The sequence below is a fragment of the Xenopus laevis genome, chromosome 5L, assembly GCF_017654675.1.
Source record: "Xenopus laevis strain J_2021 chromosome 5L, Xenopus_laevis_v10.1, whole genome shotgun sequence".
Taxonomy (NCBI): domain Eukaryota; kingdom Metazoa; phylum Chordata; class Amphibia; order Anura; family Pipidae; genus Xenopus; species Xenopus laevis.
In genome coordinates, this window is record NC_054379.1 from 114,125,590 (window position 1) to 114,149,610 (window position 24,021).

At 36.8% G+C, this 24,021-nt stretch overlaps 1 protein-coding gene across 1 annotated transcript in view; it reads left to right on the plus strand.

Annotated features, from left to right (window-relative positions):
* atp13a4.L (ATPase type 13A4 L homeolog) overlaps nucleotides 1-24,021 on the plus strand; it is a 65,342-nt gene that overhangs the window by 19,009 nt on the left and 22,312 nt on the right. Inside the window, exons 4-17 of the mRNA XM_018263658.2 lie at nucleotides 3,002-3,072; nucleotides 3,159-3,239; nucleotides 4,015-4,084; nucleotides 5,285-5,419; nucleotides 6,574-6,646; nucleotides 7,293-7,421; nucleotides 8,442-8,612; nucleotides 8,832-8,989; nucleotides 10,589-10,777; nucleotides 14,309-14,370; nucleotides 15,223-15,373; nucleotides 17,984-18,064; nucleotides 20,462-20,618; nucleotides 22,073-22,190. Coding sequence (XP_018119147.1) covers nucleotides 3,002-3,072; nucleotides 3,159-3,239; nucleotides 4,015-4,084; nucleotides 5,285-5,419; nucleotides 6,574-6,646; nucleotides 7,293-7,421; nucleotides 8,442-8,612; nucleotides 8,832-8,989; nucleotides 10,589-10,777; nucleotides 14,309-14,370; nucleotides 15,223-15,373; nucleotides 17,984-18,064; nucleotides 20,462-20,618; nucleotides 22,073-22,190 — 1,646 coding nt within the window. The remainder of the gene's footprint in view (nucleotides 1-3,001; nucleotides 3,073-3,158; nucleotides 3,240-4,014; nucleotides 4,085-5,284; nucleotides 5,420-6,573; nucleotides 6,647-7,292; nucleotides 7,422-8,441; nucleotides 8,613-8,831; nucleotides 8,990-10,588; nucleotides 10,778-14,308; nucleotides 14,371-15,222; nucleotides 15,374-17,983; nucleotides 18,065-20,461; nucleotides 20,619-22,072; nucleotides 22,191-24,021) is intronic.

Sequence of the window (24,021 nt, forward strand, 5' to 3'; positions counted from 1 at the left end):
GTAATTGGGGCCATTGTCTTTGAAGCTGTGACCAGAGGTGGCCTAGTTCAGTGGACCGGTGGTTAAGGATGCCTGCTTAAAGGGGATGTAATGAAAAAATAGACAGTATATCCACTAAACTTTAATTAAAAAATGGGTACTTGCTCTGACTGCTGCGGATAGGAAACTTCAGATGGTCCCTAACTGCTCTGCAGGAAAACAATCATACTTTCAAATGATCACAGAACTTGAGCAGCTTTGTTGTTTCCCTGTAGAGCAGCTGGCGACCATGTAGAGATTTGTATCCACAACCCCAGTGCAGTTTGCATATTCGGCTTATTAATAAGTCTTGTTGTATCAGCTTTTATGTTAGATATTATTTGACTTGTGCTGGTTTGATCATTTATGACGATCCCTAAGCGTAACCTCCCAACTGAAGCCCAGACCACACTGAGCATGTGCATGGTCTTGGTCTTGCAAAGTTGTTTAACATAGTTACAAGATGACAGCCTCCTGTGGCCAACTTTGAAAACATAAATCATTTGTTTAATTAGGCTTCTGGTGCAGTAAGTTCATGTTTATTTTTTATTATACAAAATTCAGCATTTCTAGCATTATTTTATTTTGGACTTTAGTTCCCCTTTAAGAAGGTTATGCAAGATCTGACTGAGGGAAGGAACTGGATAAGCAAGATACAGTATAGGACAATTAACTTTAAGTAGTGGTATGACGTGTAAAAGAAGGGAAAATTCCATAGCACAGAAAGGAAATAATTAAGGCCAATAAATCATGGACTAACAGCTGCTTAAGTAAACTGGATGTCAGCAGCTTAGCCAGGAAAACATGGTGGGTATGTTTTGCAAAAGCCCAGTAAGAATGCTGAGTGGTTAGGTTATGAGTTTAGTATGATTAGCATATATTCATTGTTTCTGAAGAAAATACTTCAAAGACTAAAGAGGTGGTGTAAAAGGTGAATAATGAAAAAATCTATAATAAAAACAATGATTTGGTGAGTAATACAGTTATTAATTGTTTAGGTGCATAGTAAAGTAAGATACCAATAAAGCTAAGAGCTAAGAGTATAACTTTTTCCAATGCTGCATCACAGAACAGCTTTTCTGTGGCAATAAACCAAGTTAAAAATTTTTTTTATCCTAAGCACATTGGTTATAAAAAATTCCACACAACTGTAAATCCATTTATTTGGTAATTTATCAAATTACTTGAGGGACCAGTTTTTCTCATAAATAGTACAGGTATGGAATCTATTTTCCGGAATGCTTGGGACCAGGGGGTTTCCAGATTAGGGATGTATCTGTAATTTGGATCTCTATACCTTAAGTCTACTAAAAATAAATCCCTTTGACAACAGTTTGTGTGTAGATGCTATTACACTTTGGAGCTGCTTCTTTTTTTTCCAAAAAAATGCACTTGCTTGGAGTGGTACTGATATATATCCTCCAAGAATATATATAGTATAGTAGTATCACCTAGCAAAGACAGAGAGTTATTATTAACTGTATCCCACAAAATTAGTTTTATTCTTGTATCATGGCCATTCTTGCTTGCCCCAAGTATCATAATGATCAGGACCCCACATGGGATGGACTGCTACCATGTGGTATTGAAAAATTCCGGCCTGACCAACTTTTCTGAACTAACTAGTGCATGCCATTATTTTTATAAAGTACTCTTCATCTACTGTATAATATCATTTTCATCCTTGATTTTTGCACTGGGTTTGCATGTAATGACATTACCAATTGTGAAGGTATATCAAATATCCAGTCCCCATGCAGCTCACTAGAATCTAACTGCAAAGTATCAGCAGTCAAGCATGGCGATAATGACAGTGAAGAGGCACTCCACACACAAAAAACACATCCATTTGGGAGGGTTGGTGTATCTGTGTACAGGACAAAGCATTCTGTTCCACCCACCAACTTGACCCCAAGGTATTGTTTAAAAAATGTCAGACAGCGGCACTAGGGCAGTATGCTGGTATCCTCCCTGACGATGGCCCTGCAGGCAGGTGTAGAAACCTGTTTACCCATTATCACCCTGAGACTTTTAGTCAAAGGAGTTGGAAGGCATATAATGCTTTAAGGTGAGGTTGGCTACTGGCAAAAAAAGTTTTTGTGGCAATGGGAATCTCTTATTGCAAATGATATATTACATTGCATTATTATATTACATTACTCCCTAAGTTCCTACAAGTTCAGTGCACATATTAAGGTACAAACCTACAGGCAGAATGCTTTTATATAAGTCCTGGAATTATAAGATGATTCCTAATATTATTATATGATGTTTTCATGTACAAGATACTGGTGCACACAGATTCAGTATGTGGTTTGTTATTGTCAGATCTGCTGCATGAGCAGGCTGATGGGGGTGTTTTGCATGAGAAGGCAGTTCAGCCAAATAATGTGGTTACAATGGCTTTCTGGTTGAACACAGGACATGCTGCCCTTTTGCATATGGGACAATGCCTAGCAACACATACATTATGTACTAAATTATACAGAACCACAGACTGCTTACTGGGAAAGTGTGGTGAGAGTTGAATGCTTAAGAAAATAGAGGTAACATTGTAAAATGACACAAAAAAAGAAGAAGCAGAACAAGCAGGGTTGCTACCTTAAACAAATGACACTTAACCATTCTAACTAGAAAAGCAGATACTGGTCTTTCCAATATCACCTATAATGTGTGGTTCAGACAATAGACTATAACGTACGCCCGCTCGCACCATAAAGGAACCGGCACTGGAAAAATTCAGACGCATGTGGCGGGCGTCCCCGCTAAAGGCACGGTTCACCCCCGCATGCCAATGAGTGGACCACTAGACCACCAGGGTAACTATTCGTTACAAATTCTGTGTGTATTTTTACATCCCATCCCATGTTCACTCTACCTGTTATGCTATATGTCTGTAAAAATAGCCTGATATATTATTCTTACCCCTTTTTAAATGTTATTGTGTCAAAGTAATTTCTGTTGGTTTCCACTTTTCACTTAGGTTCGATATATACAGGTTCAGAAAATCCGTTACATTTGGGATAACAGTGAAAAGCAGTTTACAAAAGCTGGGTATGTTTTTTATGTTTGTCTCTCCACTACCCCTTAACCCAATATAAAATATTTGTGATTCTATTGTACTGAAATTATCATTGCAGAATTCTTGAGGACCACTACTCTTGTGCATCTATACATTCAATGTTTGAGTCTGGGGTTGCAGCAGAGGAAGAAGGTATAAGGTAAGAAGGTATTAAAGATAAATACAAAAATAAAAAGTATATTATAATAATAAAAATAATAATAATAATAATAATAATAATAATGAATGAAAACAAGAATAAAAAGTGTGTACCTAAAAGTTTGGAAATTTTATGGAAGTATTATTGACTGATGTGTGTGCATGAAAATGCATTTCCTGGTATCTACGTGATTATTTTGGTTTCCTTCCTGTCAAACAATAGAAGGTTTATCTTGTTTTATGCACGGCATTGTATACTGTTGAGATCAGACTATTGTTTCACAAAACAAAGTAGGATCAATTACACTTTACCAGACCATCTCCTTCAGGTTAATAGCATGTTATCTAATGAAAGATATGTACCTCACCCATAAGACAAAAGATTTCCATATGCTGAAAGATCCTATCGTACTGTGAGGTCACAAATGAGTGAAATCTTTCCTCATATATGGCTTGTTCCGCTTAAACAGATTCTAAGAGTATGCATAGTTAGGCTATGGCCAGATGGGGCAGAAACCAGCCTGCCAAAATTTGCAGGATGATTTCAGCCCCCAACTGCTAGCCAAATCATCTTATCTGCTCTGTAAGCCTTGGGTCGGCTCCTGAGCGAACAGACTCGGTGGATTTTGAAGAAGAAATGCAAGACTTTGTGTTCGCAACCGAGAAAATGTTTGATTTTTTAGTTCATGACAGACTGCTATAATGCCCTGTTAAATGCAAAAGTGGCATACTCTGTATGAAATGATTCTAACTGATACCATTTTTTTTATTTGCAGAAGACTTATATGTGGACCCAATATCATTGATGTAGGAATTATTCCAATATGGAAACTACTGGTTAAAGAGGTAAAAAAAACAGTAAAATAAATCACATCACAAAATAATAATTAAAACCATTGTTTTGCTCAGCACAGGATTCATTTTGTAAAAATTATATACATGTGAGCAGAATAATAATACGGTAGTAGACATTTGGGCTTGTGCTGCTGTGAGGTTAGGCGAGTGCCACCTAGAAATATGAAAGCAGCCAGCAGGGGGCAGCTGACCAGTGTTATTTGATTAAAATGGAAGAGATCGCCTTCTCATAAATCTGAGATAATAGGTTTCCAGATAACAGATTCCTTACCTGTATCTAATACAAGTGCTGGGAATCAAATAATTCATGCAGTATTTGTACATATTTTATTGCCAAATGGTAGCATTTATGTAGACTGGCAGCCTACATAAGGCTCTGTTTGGCAGTACACTTGGTTTTTGTACCACTAAAACTTGCCTCCAAGCCAGGAACTGAAAAATGTGCACCTGCTTTGAGGCCACTGGGAGCAACATCCAAGAGGTCGGAGAGCAACATGTTGCACACAAGCCACTGGTTGGGGATCACTGCTGGATACAAAAAGAGAGAATGAAGACTTGTCCTGCACTTGGGCATTTTTTCTGCATCCTGATCTCTCTCTTTTTATATACTAAAGAAAAAGTCCAGATGATGAGTATGAAACGTACCTTAGCAGCAACTTATTTGACTCTTTTTGGAGTGCAGCATTACATTTTTCTTGGTGTATGACATATGCATATAGACCTCCTATTAATCAGATAGGAAAGCAAAGAGGGACATTTTTAGTTAACATGGGTGAAGTCCAGTTTTAGCTTTTTTTTCCTTGAATACTGAGACACCTAGTTCTACTGTATATACATATTTGCATACAAATGGTAAGTGCCTGATTTTTGCTAGTTAGTTTAAGGCAAATGTATTAGGATTCTTTGCTAAATTATAAGTATCACACATTATATCATCTAGAAGTATCACTGTGTGGGAAACTGCTCAATAACTTTGAGTCTTTGCAGATGTAGTCTAGAATATACTTGTAATTGTGCATTTTAATACCTGCTTTCTGCAAACAGGTATGTATATATTGCTTTTAATATCAGGTATTTTATATTCATAAATTTAGCACAATATAGAAATTAATTTTAATGCATAAGGTATTTTGTTTTAACCTTTAAACACTTTTAAAATGCGATACTTCTTTAATTGTCATCCTTGTGCAGGTCCTAAATCCATTCTACGTGTTCCAGCTCTTTAGTGTGTGTCTTTGGTTTGCTGAAGAATATATTGAATATTCAGTAGCCATTATACTCATGTCGCTAATTTGCATTGTTTTATCAGTGTACACACTACGGCAGGTAAGGTTTTCATATTACATAATTCATATTTATTTTCTTCTATTTGTTGGTGTGTTTTTTTGTTAGTAGAGAAATACATTATAATGGGTATTGCTGCATCAGAAACCCTTGCCAAATAATAACTTGCCATACATTTTCTAAAGTACATTACCTTTACGAACCTGGACATTGTACATTTTATGTGGATTTGCAAATTTGTTGAAACCAATAATTGCAGCATGTTCTATCCGGTACATTTCGAGCCATTCAAGTTATTTCAGCCTACAACAAAATACTTAATCCTTTCTGATACCAGTTTGTTTCCTGCCAAAACTATTCACCATTCTCTGGTGACTTAATAAAATGCCATGACCATGTGAGCAATATTATGCAATCATGTTTTACTGTCCTAGGCAGCCGCAATGTATTCAAATTAATATACAACTGAAAAACCATCTTTTTGTTCACAGATGATGCAATTTGTCTTTTTGTGTTCTAAAATGTAAATATATGCAAATTAAAGTTTGAATTTGTTTTGGTATAAGGATTCAGTATTTGTCTGAATCTATAAGTTGTAGATTTGTTGCTTCCCAATAATAAAGGTCTGATGACCTTGTCGACTTGTGTGCTGCTATTATTAGAACCCTTGTTAAATTATGTTTGCCCCTAGTATGATGTAGGAAGTGCAGCCGGTCTTCACTTGCTGTTTTTTTTGTGATTTCCTAGTTATAGTCCTTTGGTCAACTTCAAAATAAAAATCCTATTGGTCAATTTAGCATCTAAGGGCTAGGTTTTATTGTTATTATTATATGTTATTAATACAACATGCACTTTTTATTCAGACTCTTTTCTATTCATAGTCTAGTAAAGTCAGTTCTTGTTATATGTCCCAGTTAAGATGGGTATATATGTAGACGTTCACTTATTTGGCGAGGCCAGCGGGGTCCACATATCTGGGACAGTTAGCTGTTGACTTGTTTTGGAGTTGTTCAGTTGGCAGCTTATATTAGACTATCAATGTACAGATTTACTGTAGCTTTAAGCACCAGAATGGAGAGGTGCAAAACAACAAATGTTTTTTATGGAAACCATGCACACACAGACACATACAAGAAATACTCCTATATAACTGAATGTGTAACATATTATACATCTTTGTTTTTTCCAATGTTCAGCAATCAGTAAAACTCCACAAACTAGTTGAATCTCATAATAATATCACAGTTTCAGTATATGGAGAAGACAGAGGTAAGCATATAATTAATTAGGTGGGTGTGTATTAGCTACATTCTGTTAGTGTACACTTCTTTGTTTTATTCCAGAAATCTTTGTTCAATAGTAAATAATTAAATCCTAACAGCGTGTACCTAGACTGGACTGCAAAGAAATCTTCAGAGGGACCCTGGTGCAACTTTAAACTACAACAAACCCATACTCCTGGCCACTTGAATGTCCAGCCAGCCAGCCATCCATGCACACATCCTCTCGTTCACCACCGCTTCACTATGCACCCAGTGAGAGGAAGTTTTCTTAAAGCTATAGAGGAAGGGACCATAGGGTCTGCTTTCTCTATAGTTATGCCACTGAATTATAATAATTGTTACTCTTTATAATAGGAGCATGAACCTGGTACTGTGTCCATTTTGTTTTGTGCTTTGCACTATTAACATACAGAATAAGCAATAATAATACTACTGTATGATGGTATAATGGCTTGCTGTGTTGTGTACTGGTAATACTGATAATCCTCTGGACATTCAAATAAATGACTACTCCAAAACTCCAGGGGGAGAGAGTGATTTATTCCAAAGGAGTAAACCTAGTTTTGTATTATGTTGGATTATACACTTTTAAATAAACCTCAGGCCTTTCTTCCCTTATATCTTTTCTGCAGGAATATTTGAGCTGGAATCTCGGCATTTAGCTCCTGGCGACATTCTTGTGATTAAAAGAAACACCCTTTTACCATGTGATGCTCTTCTTATTAAAGGAGGGTGCATAGTTAATGAAAGTATGCTTACAGGTATCACAATTATTTGGTTATTTTTTTGTTGCAAAACAATAGGATGGTTACATTCTCTTAGTTCACGGACATGCCATAGTATTTCAGAACAATTGTAATATATAGATCTCATCCATAATTATAGGTTATCCATTGCTAGTGTATGTTCTGTGTTAGCAGTGATTGTAGCAGAAAGAAATAGAATTAAAAATGCAGCAGGGCTAATTACTCTAGGTTCCTTCATAAAATATATAATGTTATCAGTCTAGTGATGGGCTAATCTGACCTGTTTAAAAATTTGCAGAACAGCGAAACTTCGGCAAAATGCATTGAAGTCTATGGACGACAATATTTTTTGACACACAACAATTTGCACAACAAATTTTTGACGAGCGACAAATGTTTCCACCCATTAAAGTATATGGGTGTCGTTTTCGCTGGGAAACGTGGTTAAAATTTTCTCTCATATCACAGGGTATCATGTCAATGGCACTTTTCCTTCGTGGCATATATCAACTTGACCATTTATCTTCATTAGACATTTTCTGCAAATGGGATTCGTTATCTGGAAACCCATTATCTAAAAAGTTCTGAAATACGGAAAGACCATGTACCATAGACTCCATTATAATCAAATAATCCACATTTTTAAAACTATTTCCTTTTTTCTGTAATAATAAAACAGTAACTTGTACTTTATCCAAACTAAGATATAATTAATCCTTCATTGAGTCAAAACCAGTATATTGGGTTTATTTAATGTTTACATGATTTTCTAGTAGACTTACAAACTGAACCAGTTGCTAGCCTGTGGGCCTATGGGGACCTGTTGGGTCCACAAATTTTGGCTATGTAAACCCAAGCGCCCCAAACTCACAGCAATAAGCTGCCAAATCTGTCTAGAGGGGCAGAGTCAACAGCTTTTATTGGCCCCTGTATGGGCAGCTTAATGTATATAAAATATACAAAGTAGATGAAACGTGGCAAAAAAATACTGTAGATGCATTTATAAAATGAAACCCTTTTTTATACGTTGTACAGGTGAGAGTATTCCAGTAACCAAGACTCCCCTGCCTAACACAGATAATACTGAGCCATGGAAAGTTCACAGCATACATGATTACAAAAGGCACATTCTTTTCTGTGGAACTCAAGTCATCCAGGTTAAAGCTTCTCATAATAGCCCAGTGAAAGCAGTTGTACTGAGAACAGGTAACAATATAATTCTTTGTGGATTTAGGATAAAACAGAGGTTGGTGTTTTTTGCACGTTGGAGTATGAAGAAAAAACTGCTTTGAATTCTTGCATAGGTGATAAGATCGTTCGTTTTTTTGATAAGATATATTTTTGAATTATTACTCAAGCTTTTTATGATCATTGTTTTGTCTGCAATAAAACATGTTTTTCAATAGTTTTTCTCTTGCATTTTAGGGTTTAACACTGCCAAAGGTGATCTTGTGCGATCCATCCTCTACCCTAAACCAGTGAATTATAAGCTGTACCGAGATGCTGTTATATTTCTTTGCACACTTATTGGAACTGCCTTTATTGGAATGATCTATGCAGTCTGCGTATTTTCTCTATCTGGGGTAATTTAGCTATATATTTAAAATATGATTTACCTTTAACTTTTTGCCTTAGTGTAAGCCAACCAGCTAACCTTGACGTCTGAAAAATCAAGAAATAATTTGTCCGATATATAAATAGTGGGCAACCAACTTTAGCAACCAAACAGTGATTAGATTTTTTTTTAGCCAGCTGCAGGTAGATTGGTTGCTATGGCTTACTACTACAGTTTTTTTAAATGAGTGTATTGTGTTTTTTCAATAGAGCATTATTTTCTTGTGTTTTTGTGTAGAAACATTTTACTGAATTTACTAACCCAGCTCAAGAACAGCATATGAGCATGCATGTACACACCAATGAATTACATTTTATTCAACTTGCACTGACATTGAGTATTAATAGGTAATCAGAGGCAGCTCTGTACTTACCAAACTTTTGTTAACAAACATCCTTACTATTAAGAGTGCAAGTGGAGTGCAAAGTGCAATTCTGAGTTCAAGTCACCATGTTTTTTAACCCACAATGCAGTGTTTTTTTCTCTTGAAAATGCCAGCATCATTTTGGTTCCCGGGTGCAATGCACCTGATGCAATTGAGGTTGATGCATTAAAACAAGAGCAGTTATGCATATACAGTGACGCAAATCGGACACTATTCCACAAAAAAATCTTCAGTGTTTTTCTACATTCAATTCTTTGGGAGTAATTTCGCTGGGTTTACTAATGTAGACCGCTGTGGAAACTGTGGAGCTGCTGCTATCTTTAATTGGCAGTGTATTACTTTAATTAATACTATTATTTCATTTAATTTATCATTCTCATTCATTGGGGCCCAGAAATCATGGTGCACAATACTACAACTTGTTTTTCAAAAAGTTGGGATGCGCGCTACGCAATATGTTGGCGCTATATAAATAAATGTTAAGGGTTCTTACAGACGAGCGTTTGAAGCTACGCTCCTTTGCATTCTGTTTTTATGCGCTCAGCCGAAGGGGAGCACAGGAGTAGACGCATTCAGTTTTTTTCAATGGGGCTGTACTCACACAGGCAAATGTAGGCGCCGAACGCAGGTTGAGACTCAACATGCTGCATTTTTCCTGCGTTCGGCACCTACATGCGCCTGTGTGAGTACAGCTCCATTGAAAAAAACTGAACGAGTCTACCCCTGTGCTCCCCTGCGGCTGAACGCATAAAAACGGAACGCAGCGGAGCGCAGCTTCAAACGCTCGTCTGTAAGAGCCCTAATAATAATAATGGGATGATTTCCAAATCATTCAAACCCTGTATTTAATTGCACAAAGTACAAAGTACAAAAATACAAAGACAACATATCAAATGTTGAAACTGAGAAATGTTATTGTGTTCTGAAAAATCTGTGTTCATTGTGAATTTGATGCAAGATACATGTTTCAAAAAGGTTGTGACAGGGGCAACAAAAGACTGGGAAAGTTCATAATGCTAAAATCCCAGAGAGAGGCTTGGTTTCTCAGATAAAAGAGAAAAGATGGGGTGGGTACCAATATTGCAGCAATATTGTTTCTCAACATAAAATTGCAAAGAATTTGGGGATGCATTATCTACAGTATCATTATATGTAAACTCTTTCTCTTTCACTATTGGTCAGTCTGCTGCTGGCGAGGTGGTACTGAAGGCTCTGGATGTCATCACCATTGCAGTTCCTCCTGCCCTGCCTGCTGCACTCACTGCAGGGATAATGTATGCCCAGAAAAGACTTGAGAAAGCAGGAATCTTCTGTATCAGCCCACAAAGGATCAACCTGTGCGGAACGCTAAACCTTTTCTGCTTTGATAAGGTAGGCAATGGAAAAGTGTGTTTATAGCAAAAGAAAAGCTTTAATAAAGAATGAATGGTCACATGGATTGAGATGAATAAAGGCATTTTGTAGCGATATCAAATATACAAGTTATTGTTTGCACTGCACTTTGATAGGTGCTCTACTTAAGGATGAAACTAAGCAATCAGAAACTAGAACAGGCTGACAGTGATCTCTACCTCATCTCTCCTCCTTATTATTTCGTCTCAATCTGTCTATCCAGGGGCTAGTTAGAACAAGAGCAATACTCATATTAAGTACACCATTTAATACACTCCTTGTGAATACATTATTCCAGCTTTAATATTGTGAGCCCCTGTTGCTTCCTTATCATGATTGGACCATACATTTTAAATATTGCATTGTCTATATATCCATGTATTATGGTGGTTGATTGTTTTGCATTTTAAACCTGTTTTATATTTGTATGCAAATGCAGTGTTGGGACCTGCAGTACCTCCCCCTAAATCCCCCAATGCTCACAATACCAGACACCAAGGGGTAGATTTATCAAAGAGTGAAATTAGAGATCTCCACAGTCCGCAGAGTGAAATACTGCCTCTCTCCATTCATTTCTATGAGATTTTTAAAGGCGCATTTATTAAATGGTGAATTTTCACTATTACCCTTTGATGAATACACCTTTAAAAATCCCATGAAAATGAATGGAGAGAGGCAGTATTTCACTCTGAGGACTGTGGAGATCTCTAACTACACTCTTTGATAAATCTACCTTAAGGTTGGGAAGAAAAGGTTGCAGTCAATGTTCCATCTGTGTGTACAAATAATTGTAGCAAATTTTTATATTTATCCTGGCCTAAGTACACAGTTTTTAAAAATGCACACACAAGTTTAAAATATGCACACAAAATATTTTTTTGGTACACATAGTTAAAAAGGAATTTTAAGTTCAGTTTAACATATGTTAACACATACAGATATATATTATAACATCCCCATTTGTAAATAATAAACAGCAGTAACCAACTCTACCAACCCTCCAAGAGAACCAACTCTGAACATAGGCGTGGAGCCTGGGTCCAGTCTACTATCCAAGTCCCTATCCGAAGTTATGCATCTCCCCCAGAACCCTATCCACTTTTACTAAGCTTGCCCTGCAGACCAACTGTGAAGCGTTTAGGGACCCTTGGTTAATACTGTGAGAATGGCAGCAGGTTCACTTCCCCCATTGAAAGTTAATAGGTGAAATCTGATTGGCTGTTCATAGCTCTGCCCACTTTTGGACATCCAACATATATCATCTTTTAATTCAGGTTGACCCCATGACTGTGTGATTCAAGTTTGATGAGTGTAGCCTCAAAGCTGTAAGAGTGGCAGCAATTTAAATTTCCTCATTGAAAGTTAAGGGGTGAAATTTGATTGGCTGTTATTGGCTCCTTCCACTTTTAGGCATCCAACAAATATCGGCTTTTCATTTGGGTTGACACTATGACTATGTGATCCAAGTTTGGTGAGTGTGGCTGTAACTTTGGCAGCAGTTCAGATTTTCCCATTAAAGTCAACGGGGGTAATTTACTAACCTGAAAAAATTTGCCAGCCGAAAATTCGCTCAGGCAACGCTAATTTACAAAAATGCGAAGTTGCATCCAGGGAGCTGAACCCTGGCGAATTTTCGCTAGCGTTACGTCAGAAATCGAAGAGAAGATGCGCTAGCGTTCAATTATGCCTAGTGCAACTTCGTTAGAGATCTTCACTCAGGCTAATTTGCATATGGCGGGAAATTATAAAGTTAAATGGATGTATATGTTGCAGCAAATACATTAAATTACATAAGTCCAGGGAACCTTAATAAAGAAAATATAGTTGTTATAATGCCCTACACATGAGCCCACTGTATAGTTTGGGTTCCGTATGTTGGAAAATGTATGGGGGAACCTGGTTACCCAAAAAACATTGTTAAAGACTTTTGCAGGCTATCACTCTGAAAAAAGGAAAAGACGCCAGCGTTTTTTGGGACTTAGAAAATTTTTCACAAAAATTGGAGTCTTATGCACTCCATTGTACTTCACCTGGTCTGAGCTGGCGAAGGCAAGTCTGGTGAAAGAGGTAACGTTCAGTAAATCCCCATCTTGAATTTGCGGGGTTATGTCCATTCGCCAGAGTGAAAATTCGCTGGGGTTAGAGTGCGAAGCAACGCTAACGTCTATTTCCTTTGCTAAATCAGTGAAGTAATGAAATGACATCACGCTGGCGAATCATCGGCAGCGTTAGTCACCTCACCCTTTAGTAAATGTGCCCCAAAGGGTGGCATTTGATTAGCTTTTGGCTCCTCCCACTTTGGGTCATACAAAGAATGTTTCTGTTTCATTTATGGGTGAACCCATGATTGTTAGTCAAGTTTGGTGAGTGTAGCTTCAAAGTTGTAAGAGTGGCAGCAGTTTTAATATCTTTCCTGTCAAAGTAAATGGAAAAATTGGGGTGTTCCCACAAAAATATGGAGTACGGGATCGCTTAGAAAAGCACAAGCAACCTGCTTTGCGATAGGATGAAGAAGTGTGGACATTTTGGCTGCTGTACCCCTAAAACTGTAGAAGAAGAAGCATTTAGAATATGGGGACATTTAAAATAATAAGAAGCGGAAGAATAAGCTGAAGTCGAAGCAAAGTATTTTGGTTTTCCAAGAGCAATCATTTTCTGCCCCTATTTAAAAGCTAAAAAAGAGGTATAAGACGTAGGCAAGTAATTCAAAAACTATTGAGAAAAAGAAAAGTTGCTAAAAAACACAGACATTTTACAGATATTGTTAACTTAAAGGCTAACTCCCCATTCAAAGTACTGGGGAAAAAGGGAAAAATGCTGCAAAACCGTATCGGTTAATATAATCTACCCTTCCTGTTTTTTTCTTTTTTTTCATCACAGACTCTACAACAGCAATAATTATCGGTTACCTTTCTCTCTTGCCTATGTCATGAGTAATTATTCCACCTGATTGAGCTAATAAATGTCTAGCTATGCAGGTTTCTATGTATGAAGCAACTGAAGGGACATCATATTCCCATTTCAAGAAAAGGAGACAGTTGTTTACATAGTAGTTGTAATGAGTGGAGTTTTGCCATTTGACTTTAATGGGTGAAAAAATTTGTCACTCGTAAACGGGTCAGATTCACCCATCACTACAGCAGTTAAAAGGGTCCTCTACCCAAAATAAAATTCTAAGCAACCTTCCAATATACATATATTACAAATGCCCAGTCTTCTGAAGGAGAACTGACTCCTGTTGCATTGTTTTGAGAGTCAAAGCCAAAGAAAGAAACAAATACTGCTTTGCAATTTTACATTTTACAATCACATTTACAAATAACTTTAAAATGATTGAAAATATTAAATAAATTGATATTGAGAAAGTTGCATTCTTTTGTTATGCAAGAAAAAATGTTTTGGGTGGAGATAATATAGAAGAAAAATGAAATAAGCACTTGTAAATGTTTGTGTTTATAAATAAATTACTTAATGCCTAGCACAGTTTGAAATCTATGTATTTATTTTTAGACTGGAACCTTAACAGAAGATGGGCTGGATCTTTGGGGTGTAGTTCCTGCCAATGGCTACAGGTATGTGTAATAATGCGTGTGAACATTCAACAGATATTTAAATAATCATTTGTTGTACACTGTTGTTCATAAGTAGGTTTTGAGGTGTTGGTTTTGTTATACTATGATTATTGAAAGCAATTAAGAAATAGGTCATTCATGTAACCTTTTGAAATTAGAGCTGGTTGTACCGTTATAAATTGGAAAAGTCTTAAAGGGAATATAAGAAAATTAATTGGTGTGAACTTTTTCAGAGTGGTCCACTTTTTCAATTTACAATCATTTTTTTTTCTTGTATTGGAGACCCTAACTATCTACCATGCACTGTCTATGCACTTCATGTATTCAATTTAACCTTGGATTGCTGATTTTCAGTTGATCCAAAATCCTGCTAATAAACTACTTAAAATAGGAAATTAACGGAAATTGCAAAAGTGCTCAGAGAAGCACTTTGCATCAATTCATTTTTATGAGTTTAGATCTTCGCTAAAGTCCATCAGAAGGGTATTGTCTATCCATGTTTATTACTATATGTGGGTAAAACTAAAGACCCGTTAAAAAAAAATATAGAAGAATAGGTTACAAAAAGAGATACAGTTTTGGGACCCATTATCCGGAAATCCATTATCCAGAAAGCTCCGAATCACTTACTGAAAAACCATAATGGATTTGTAGCAGTTTAAACTTTTTTTCACAATGAATTTACATATTTATGATACCGTTTGTAAGTTTGTCAAAATATGATCTACTATTCTTTTTCACGGTAGCCATACCAATACATGACCCTCATGGTATCTAAGCAGTTAGCATTGATCTTTAGGTTTTATCATTGTTTTTATTAATCTAAGCTCAATGTTATTTGCTTGAAAACAGATTTCAGAATGTAATTATGTTATCGTCAGACCCCAGCCTCCCATGGGGACCACTCTTTGGAGCTATGGCAACATGCCACTCGCTAATTGTTCTAGATGACAATGTACAAGGAGACCCACTGGACCAGAAGATGTTTGAATCTACTTGCTGGGTAAATTTTCTACTGTAATATTGCACTTTTATACCTCTTAACTACACACTACATTTGCCTAAACACTGAAGCTTGCATTTTAACACATGGCCCATTCAATTATCTGCATCCAAATGTTCATGTCAGACCACACACAGTCTGTCAAAGTTGCAGGAAGACTTTTATAACTTTGAAATGGAAGGTCCAAGCTGACACTGTCCTATCTTAATTAGCACAAATTAATTCAAGTATGGGTCACACAAAGGTTAAACCACTATAGGAACCAGTTCAAGTTATCCACTATGTCTAAGGCAAATCGCACTGCATCAGCAATTTGATAAGATTTTCATGCTTACTATTCCCCGGTTACTCCTTCGCTCCAAAACTGGTTTACTCAAGTGTAGGCAGTTCTTTGGGCTACTTAAAGCCCAGCATGGTAACTTTAAATGCGTTTGATATGTGGTGGTCTTTCCCATCACAGAATGCCAATGCACGTTTCACCCTCTTAGGTTTGCGGACTTCTTCCGGGCTTGACAAGGAGAGTGCTGCTTTGTAGGCTACTATTTGGTTTTGCTTTAAGACCAAAAATTTTTTCTGTGAGGACTACATTCCTATTGTGAGTTCTAGAATCATAAGATAGATAGATATGACTAGGTAGCCAAGCTTCTGTTTGTACACAATGGAAGTAAAGTTCCACATACATGACCCCCAAGAGATAGAAATCTGAGTAGACACTGATCATTCCCATGAAGCCATGAGTCAGATCTATTATAAGGGTTTTATCTGCAATTCATCAAAATATATTGATTTAATTTATTAACAGTAAATAAAACCAATTGTATTGTTTTGCCACCAATATGGATTCATGCAGCTTAGTTACAATCAAGTACAAGCTACTGTTTTTATAGACAAAAAGGAAATCATTTTAAAAATTATTTGCGCAAAGGACAATGAAAGCCAAAAAATGTATATAAGTTACATTACTGCCCCTCATGTGTAGTTTGCTTATCAGCAGCCTGACTCTCTGCTTCCTTCCCTATGTTTGTATAAATACAGTACATATAACACATTTGCATAAGATTTTCATCAAGTTTTTCTTTGTGAAAAACTGGATATGAGGGCTTACGCATGAGCAGATGAGAGTACCCAAGCCCTGCTCATGCACAGTAATCTACCAATCTTTCTCTGTATATAGATGATGTTCAGGTCACATGATGCTCCTGAACATCATCACTGACCTTTCTTGATCCCACGTGTATCGTTGTCAAAAGAATGATAGTTTGTAATGCATTTTCCTTTAATGATGACTGAGACACAGGCTTTCCCCCTACTTACATCTTTTAATGTTTACCACTTGGCCAGAATAAATGGTTAAACTAAATAGAGAAAAAGAATCCAATTTTAGGTGTGTAAAATGATTTATACCAGAAGAAAAAGTGCAAAAATTTTGTAAACAAAATAACTTTTTAAAATAAACTTGTGTGTTTCTTCTTGTGCATGCATCTCAGAAATTAGCATTATTTATAATGGGAGTCATGCTTTACAAAGAGCTAAGTACATTATTTATTAAAGGAAAACTTTACCCCCCCCCCTTAGAGGGGAACTATTGCGAAAATTAATTCAGGAGTTTGGTGTCAGATGAATGATCCAATATATCATATGGGAGCTCCTTTTGCCTAGAAGATGTATTCAAGTTCACCAGAAATCCTGTCTCTCTACATGCAGAATTTGTGCAAAAGGCAGTTATTTTTTTAGATTTAGTTTTTACTGGAATCAGTTATTTGAGTGAGCTCTAATACATCTGAGAGGAAAGAGAGCCCTATCTGACACCCAACTGCTGCATGAAGACAGAATGAAGAGACACAGATGGTGAGAAAGGAATAGTGAATATAAACTTGATTATTTCAGAAACAATGCAGAATTTTTAATTGATTGTATTTAGAAAGTTTCTTACTTCAGTATGAGGAAGCATATATAACATTTTATAGGTCCTTTAAGCAACAGTTCATATCATATTAAGTGGCATATTAAAGAATCTTACCAAACTGGAATATATATCTAAGTATTATTATTGCCCTTTTACATCTCTTAAGTTGAACCACCATTTTGTGATGGTTCCTGTGCTGCCTCAGAGATCACCTGACCAATAACTGAAACAGGAAGAAGTGTGGAAGTAAAAGACAGAAAATCACATTTTCACGTATTTTTCTGACTTTTTCAACCGATTTTCATGATTTTCTCGTAATTTTCACCCGAAGACTCCGAAATCTTTGGGTTATTGCCCGAAACCCAGCGCACATCAAAGAATCATTGGGACTTCTCCCATTGACTTATATGTAACCTCGACAGGTCTGAGATGCCGGATTTTCAGATTCTGACTTTTCCACCCTCGGGGTTTAATAAATTCTGAAAAATTTGTGATTTTTTAAAAGTCAGATTTTATTAAAAAATCACAAATTCTTCATGATTTTTGCATTCGGAGTTTAGTAAATAACCCCCTAAGTGTATGGTGGCATGGTCTCCGCTGTCTCATCAACAGGAATAATCACTTTCTAAATACTTTACTACAATAACATTTTAAACAAGAAAATCTCCTGACAAAATTTACATTATTGACATAATTTTCTCCAGGTACTTGAAGATCCACAGGAAGATAACATGACAGAGAATACGCAACAAAGAATAGTAAAACCTGGTCTCAATACAAGCAGTGTAAGAAATATGATTACTATTTAATTAGTATTTACTGCATGCACCTTAATAGTCTAACATCAGGAAACTGTCATATGTGTTGTCTCATATATGAAGCATAACTGCAGTTGCGGTACTTACAGCCACAGCCGCGCTTTGCATTTGTTTGGATGAATTTCATGCAGTTAGGTACCGTATATACTCGCGTATAAGCCGAGTTTTTCAGCACTGAAAATGTGCTGAAAAAGTCTACCTCGGCTTATACGCGAGTCTCTCCCTGCTGCGTGCTCGTTCACTATTTCCTGTGCCTGTCCGCACAGCAAAGATGTACAGTATAGCATTCTGAGTAATGCTGCTGAAGTGCTGGGACAGGCTGAATAGCATGACAGGCGTGCGCGCCTAACTCACACTGATCCATGCGCGATAGAGCAGGCTGCGTGCAGTTTCAGGCAGAAAACTGGCGGCCATGATGTCATGACATTGCGCATGTTACGTTCCGGCGCCCATGCGCTAAGAGAGGCGCGGTGCCCTTCTTCAATGGCGCCTTCTCGATGCGAAAACAGCCGTTGCTCTCCCTGTCAGTGATCGCTTTCTCCCTCAGGCATAGTACGGTAAGCATGGGGAGCACTACGCTACACTACTGTAGGAGAGAGAGAGGGGAAGGAAGCTGTTCTGCTGCAGAGCAGTGCTTTTGACACTAGGAAGAAAGAGCTGAGGCTGAGCTCAGCACTGAGAAGACAGTGTGGCTACTTTTTTTGCAGGGGGAGGGGGGAGCAGCTTTTAGTAAAATGTAGCTGTGAAGGCAAAAGTGTAGTATAGGCTTATACACGAGTCAATACAGGTTCCCAGTTTTCCTAGGTAAAATTAGGTACCTCGGCTTATACGCGGGTCGGCTTATACACGAGTATATACGGTTATTGCCAAATGGGAACCTGATTGTAGCTTCAGAGTTCCCACTGCTGGCTGTGTCAAATGCACCTAATCTGGGTCAATTTCTTGTGTTTTAACACATCAGAAACAATTGTGTCAACTGCAACTCTACCTGGGGGAGAAATGACACTGAAATTATGGGGGGAAAAGCTGCATTGTGAATTAAAAACACAAGTTGCACCCGATATTGGACTTTAGTAAGTAAGCCTTATAAAGTTCCCCCTCTAAACTGCATAAAAGAAGCCTAGAAAGTGTTATATAACAATATACAATACAAATACTACTGAAATTTCAAGTCAACTTGTTATTTTGGTGTTAATATCTTAAGTGAAGTTGCTAAATCCATAAAATGTGTTTGCAGCTTGTTTTTCATTCCATATCTTAAAATGTTGAAATATTTTTATACAATATACATCTAGTTATTTATTTGTTCATTCAACAATTTTGTGCTAGGAATCAGTGAACAATAGGTTTTCCTTGTGTTGTTCAGAAAGTACAAACTTACAGTATATAGAAGTTTATGTAGAACTAATAAAGCAGAAACATATAGTAGTAAAAGTAGTCAAAGCTTAAAGGAGAACTAAAGTGTAACTAAAGAAGTAGCTAGAAATGTTGTACATTATGTTTTGGCTTTCTATACCAGCCCAAGGCAACCACAGCCCTCTAGCAGTAAAGATCTGTGTCTCCAAAAATGCCCCAGTATCTCCCCATCTTCTTTTCTGCTGATTCACTGCACATGTTCTGTGCTGCTGTCACTTACTGAGCTTAGGAACTGACAAAATATACAGTACACATAGAATAGAAATGTCACAATATAAGGCAGATTAGTAATTAATACAGATAATTACTACATGGCAGCACAGAAACCAGTACAACTAGCATCAGAATTTAATAATCAGCCCTGTAGCATCATCTTACATTACAGACCAACCTCATTTTCTGCTTGATAATTTGTGACAACCCCTAAGCTTAGCTTCTCAACAGCTGCTCATAGAACACTGATCATGTGAGTGTTTCGCAGACACTTTCCAAGATGGTGCCCCCTTGTGACAAGTTTGAAGTCCTGGATCATTGCTGCTATTGAAAAGCTGAAACTTTAAACTGGTGCAATACCTTCAGTATATAAAATATGGCATTTTAGCCATATTCATTTTTAGAGTTTAGTTCTAGTGATGGGCGAATTTGCGCCATTTTGCTTCGCCGGAAAACGGCAAAACTGCGCCGAAATTTTTTTTCCGCCAGCGTCGAAAAAAAACAGACGCCGGGCGTTTCGGCAATTTATTCGCTGGCGGCGAATCGTGCTAATTTGCTGCAAATTCGCGCCTGGCGAATAAATCCACACATAACTATTTAGTTCTCCTTTAAAACAAATAGCAGAACTGGTATATGGTAGATATTGCATAAATCTGACATCAAATAAAGTGATAGATTCCTTTCACTTGTTTCTAAATTCATACATTACATGCTATGTATCTCCTGTTTCCCTAGGATGCAATTGAAGGCATTGTTATTCTACAACAGTTCCCATTCTCCTCTTCACTGCAGAGGATGTCTGTAATCACACAAGTTCTGAATGGTGATGAATATGCAGTTTACATGAAGGGTGCTCCAGAGATGGTGGCTTCATTCTGCAAAACAGAATCTGGTTAGCTGTCTTACAATTTTTTAAATAGTAGAGTCTCCTATCCTAACTATCTAGGCTGTACAGTATGCTGTCAATTACGACTAGTGCCAGGAGTGGGTAATTTCTGATACCTGTTAAATGCACAAATCACACTTCACACAAGTGCAATTATAAATTAGAGCCTTTTTTTAAAAAAAATCAGGCCAGCCAAAGTCTACAAATATAATATTTTCTGTAAATTCAGAATCAGGACACATCACACATTTTTCACAATGACCCCAGGGAAGCCAAGGTCCTGAAGTGGTGCAAAAATATAAATGTGGGGATTAGTTGACAATCTGTAATCTTCATCCATTTGGGAACCTGTGGCACTATTTGAATATGAAAGTACACAACTTCATTGCCAATCTGCCAGGAAGAATGTATCCAACAGTCATCAAAACGTGTTCATACTTATTCCAAAACTGTTATTTCTGCAGAAGGAGAAACACAAAATATTGTGTTTAAAGGTGGCCATAGATGTAGAGATCGACAAATGAGCGGATCTCTCCTAGATATGCCCAGATTGAAGTGGGCAATATCGGGCTGATCCGATCGTGGGCCCTAGGGCCCAACGATGGGATCATAATGTCTCCAATACAGGTGGTCGGATCACGGGACTGCATAAACGCATAGATGCGGCCGCGATCTGACAGAAGCTTTTAAAATGCCCGATCGAAAGTCGGCCAGATATCAATCGGGGAAGCTCGTCAGAGAGCCCCTCACACTGGCCAATAAGCTGCCGACTCGGTCTGTTGGCAGCTTTTATCGCACCGGGTATTGGGGCCTTTAGTTTATATATAATGGGCCAGATTCAGTTCATTGAGAAGAAGCTATATCATGGTGAAAACTCATGGCCAGTTTTTCCCCGTAGACTTCAATAGAGTTTTCAAGTGATAAATCATGAGATACGTTTTTCTGAATTCGATTGCATCTCGAATTGAATCTCGTCCATGATTTTTCACATGATAAACCTTTTCTCACAGAATTGAATCTGTGTATTTAAGCAACAAGTGTATTTCAGGTTTTAACCCTTCTTGTGATTATTTTCAAACATAAACCATTAAGTTTAAGAAACATTTCAGTGATTTCAAATAAAAATATCAAAGGGAAAAAAAATTCAGTGTTGGATTTCCAACAGCCATCAAACTAAAATTTGAATAAAAAAATTCAGCTGGTAAAACTTTGTGAAAGAACTTTGTGAAGAGTCATGGAAAATAAGGAGTTTATGGAGTCATGGAAAAGAAATGAAACAATATAATTTCTGTGATGGTTATTTTTTATCACAAACTAACTCAACTGAGTGTTTTAGATTCAAGTGTTTTTATAAATATGTTAGTAAAAAGATCAACTTTCAAATTAGTAAACAGGCCTCAAGATAGTTAATAATCTACTTTTTTATTTATATTTTTTCTTTTTATATATATTTTTTCCAGTTCCAATAAACTTTTCTGATGAATTGGAGTTTTATACCAAGCAAGGATTCCGAGTCATTGGGTTGGCATATAAAATTCTGGACATGAAAGATCACAAAAAAGTGACTACTCTAAAGAGGTAAGAATAAGTATATTTCTATTGTTATTTAGATGCATCAATAATGTCACATCTTATAGTTTACATGCTGTTTAGGCAAACTGCCTTGTGTGTTTATTTTATCAAGTTTATATGATTTATACCTTCTTCACCTAAAAGTTTATGTTTACACTTTGGCTTTTTTCAAACATTGCCCTAGTCTTTTTTTATATTAGTCTAAATGGCATTGTACATGTTAAATTAATTCTGTATTGGAAACCAGGTTTGATTCCATAAGTGTCCAAATTTGCAGATATCAGGAACAAAATGTTTATATTGCTTGTTGCTCTTAGAATCATATGGCATTTATACTAATGGAGTTTTGGCTTAACTCAAGTATTCATATATCTATATATATATATCTATATCTATCTATCTATCTATCTATCTATCTATATATATATATATATATATATATATATACACTGTATGCATATCATTTCAAATATAGGTTGCATTAGAGATAATCAGCTGGATTTGATTAAAAACATTCCTACAGGTTACAGTGGAGCTTTAGTAAAACAAATCATTATTATTGTTGTCCTAAATGTATACAGCGCCTACTATTTTGCAACCCTTTATTGTCGCCCACATTGTCTCATCAAGCTAAATCTTCCCCAACATTTTCATTATCCTGTGATAATAAATTCATAAAGACATAATATTTAATTATATAATCAGCTAATAAAAGAAATTACAGAAATGTAGGTGTGAGACGTGGAGCAAGCAACATTTGTGTCGATTGTAATAGGTTATGTATCAAGAAATGCATCAGATGACCTATATTATATCCTAAAAAAATGTGGTTCTGAGTGGTCTCTAAACCCTATGTTTTTATAAAGGGAAATAGTAAGGAATATTTACTTTTTAATCCCCTGTTTCCTGGAGCGTCGTGCTTCTTCCGGGTTGTAGGCGCACTCACGCTGGTGTGATGACGCCGGCGCGCAGTGGCGCAAAATTCAAATCTATTTAAAGTGGCAGATTGTATTTTTCAGTGCCCGTGATAGGATTTGTTCCTGATGCTTAGCTGTTGCTATTCTGATCTTGAAAACCTGTTTTTGACTACCTGTTGTGACCCCTGCCTGTTCTTGATGATTCTACTTTCTGTATCCTGACCCTGGCGCCTATTCTGCCTTATCCCTCTGATTGACTTCCTGGTTTGACCCTTACCTGCCTGACTACTTTGTTCTCTGCCTGCTCCGACACTGTTAGCATAATGTAGCAAGTGATATTCTGAGACAATTTGCAACTGGATTTTGCTTTTTATTATTTGTGGTTTTTGAGTTATTTAGCTTTTTTATTCAGCTCTTCAGTTTACAAATTCAGCAATCTGGTTGCTAGGATTCAAATTAGCCTAGCAACCATTTGAAGTCAACGTGGTCATCAAATTACGACAGTAACTTTTCCACACTCAATGATTAAATGAATGCTGTGAGTAATTTTAAATGGAAGCATTATATAAAACACTTTTGCTACTGTACCTTTTGTTTTAATGACCTCTATTCTTACCTCTGGATTTAGTTAAGGGATAAAGGAAGGACAAACCTATGACTCACATTATGAGACAAATTAAACCCTATGTACATGATTTTATTACACAAACCCCTGTAATTAACTTTGGAGACATGCAGAAAGTACTGATTGCACTGACATTACAGCTTCCTGAGATAAGTGAGTGCAAGTCAAAGCTAAATGAGATGTTTGTTCCTGCAGCACACACAAACTATAACTAATTAGCTCTGGCTAAACAGGAAGGTTAAAACAGCACAGTACAAGTATATGCTATAATATCCACATTGCTTGGGACCTGAGG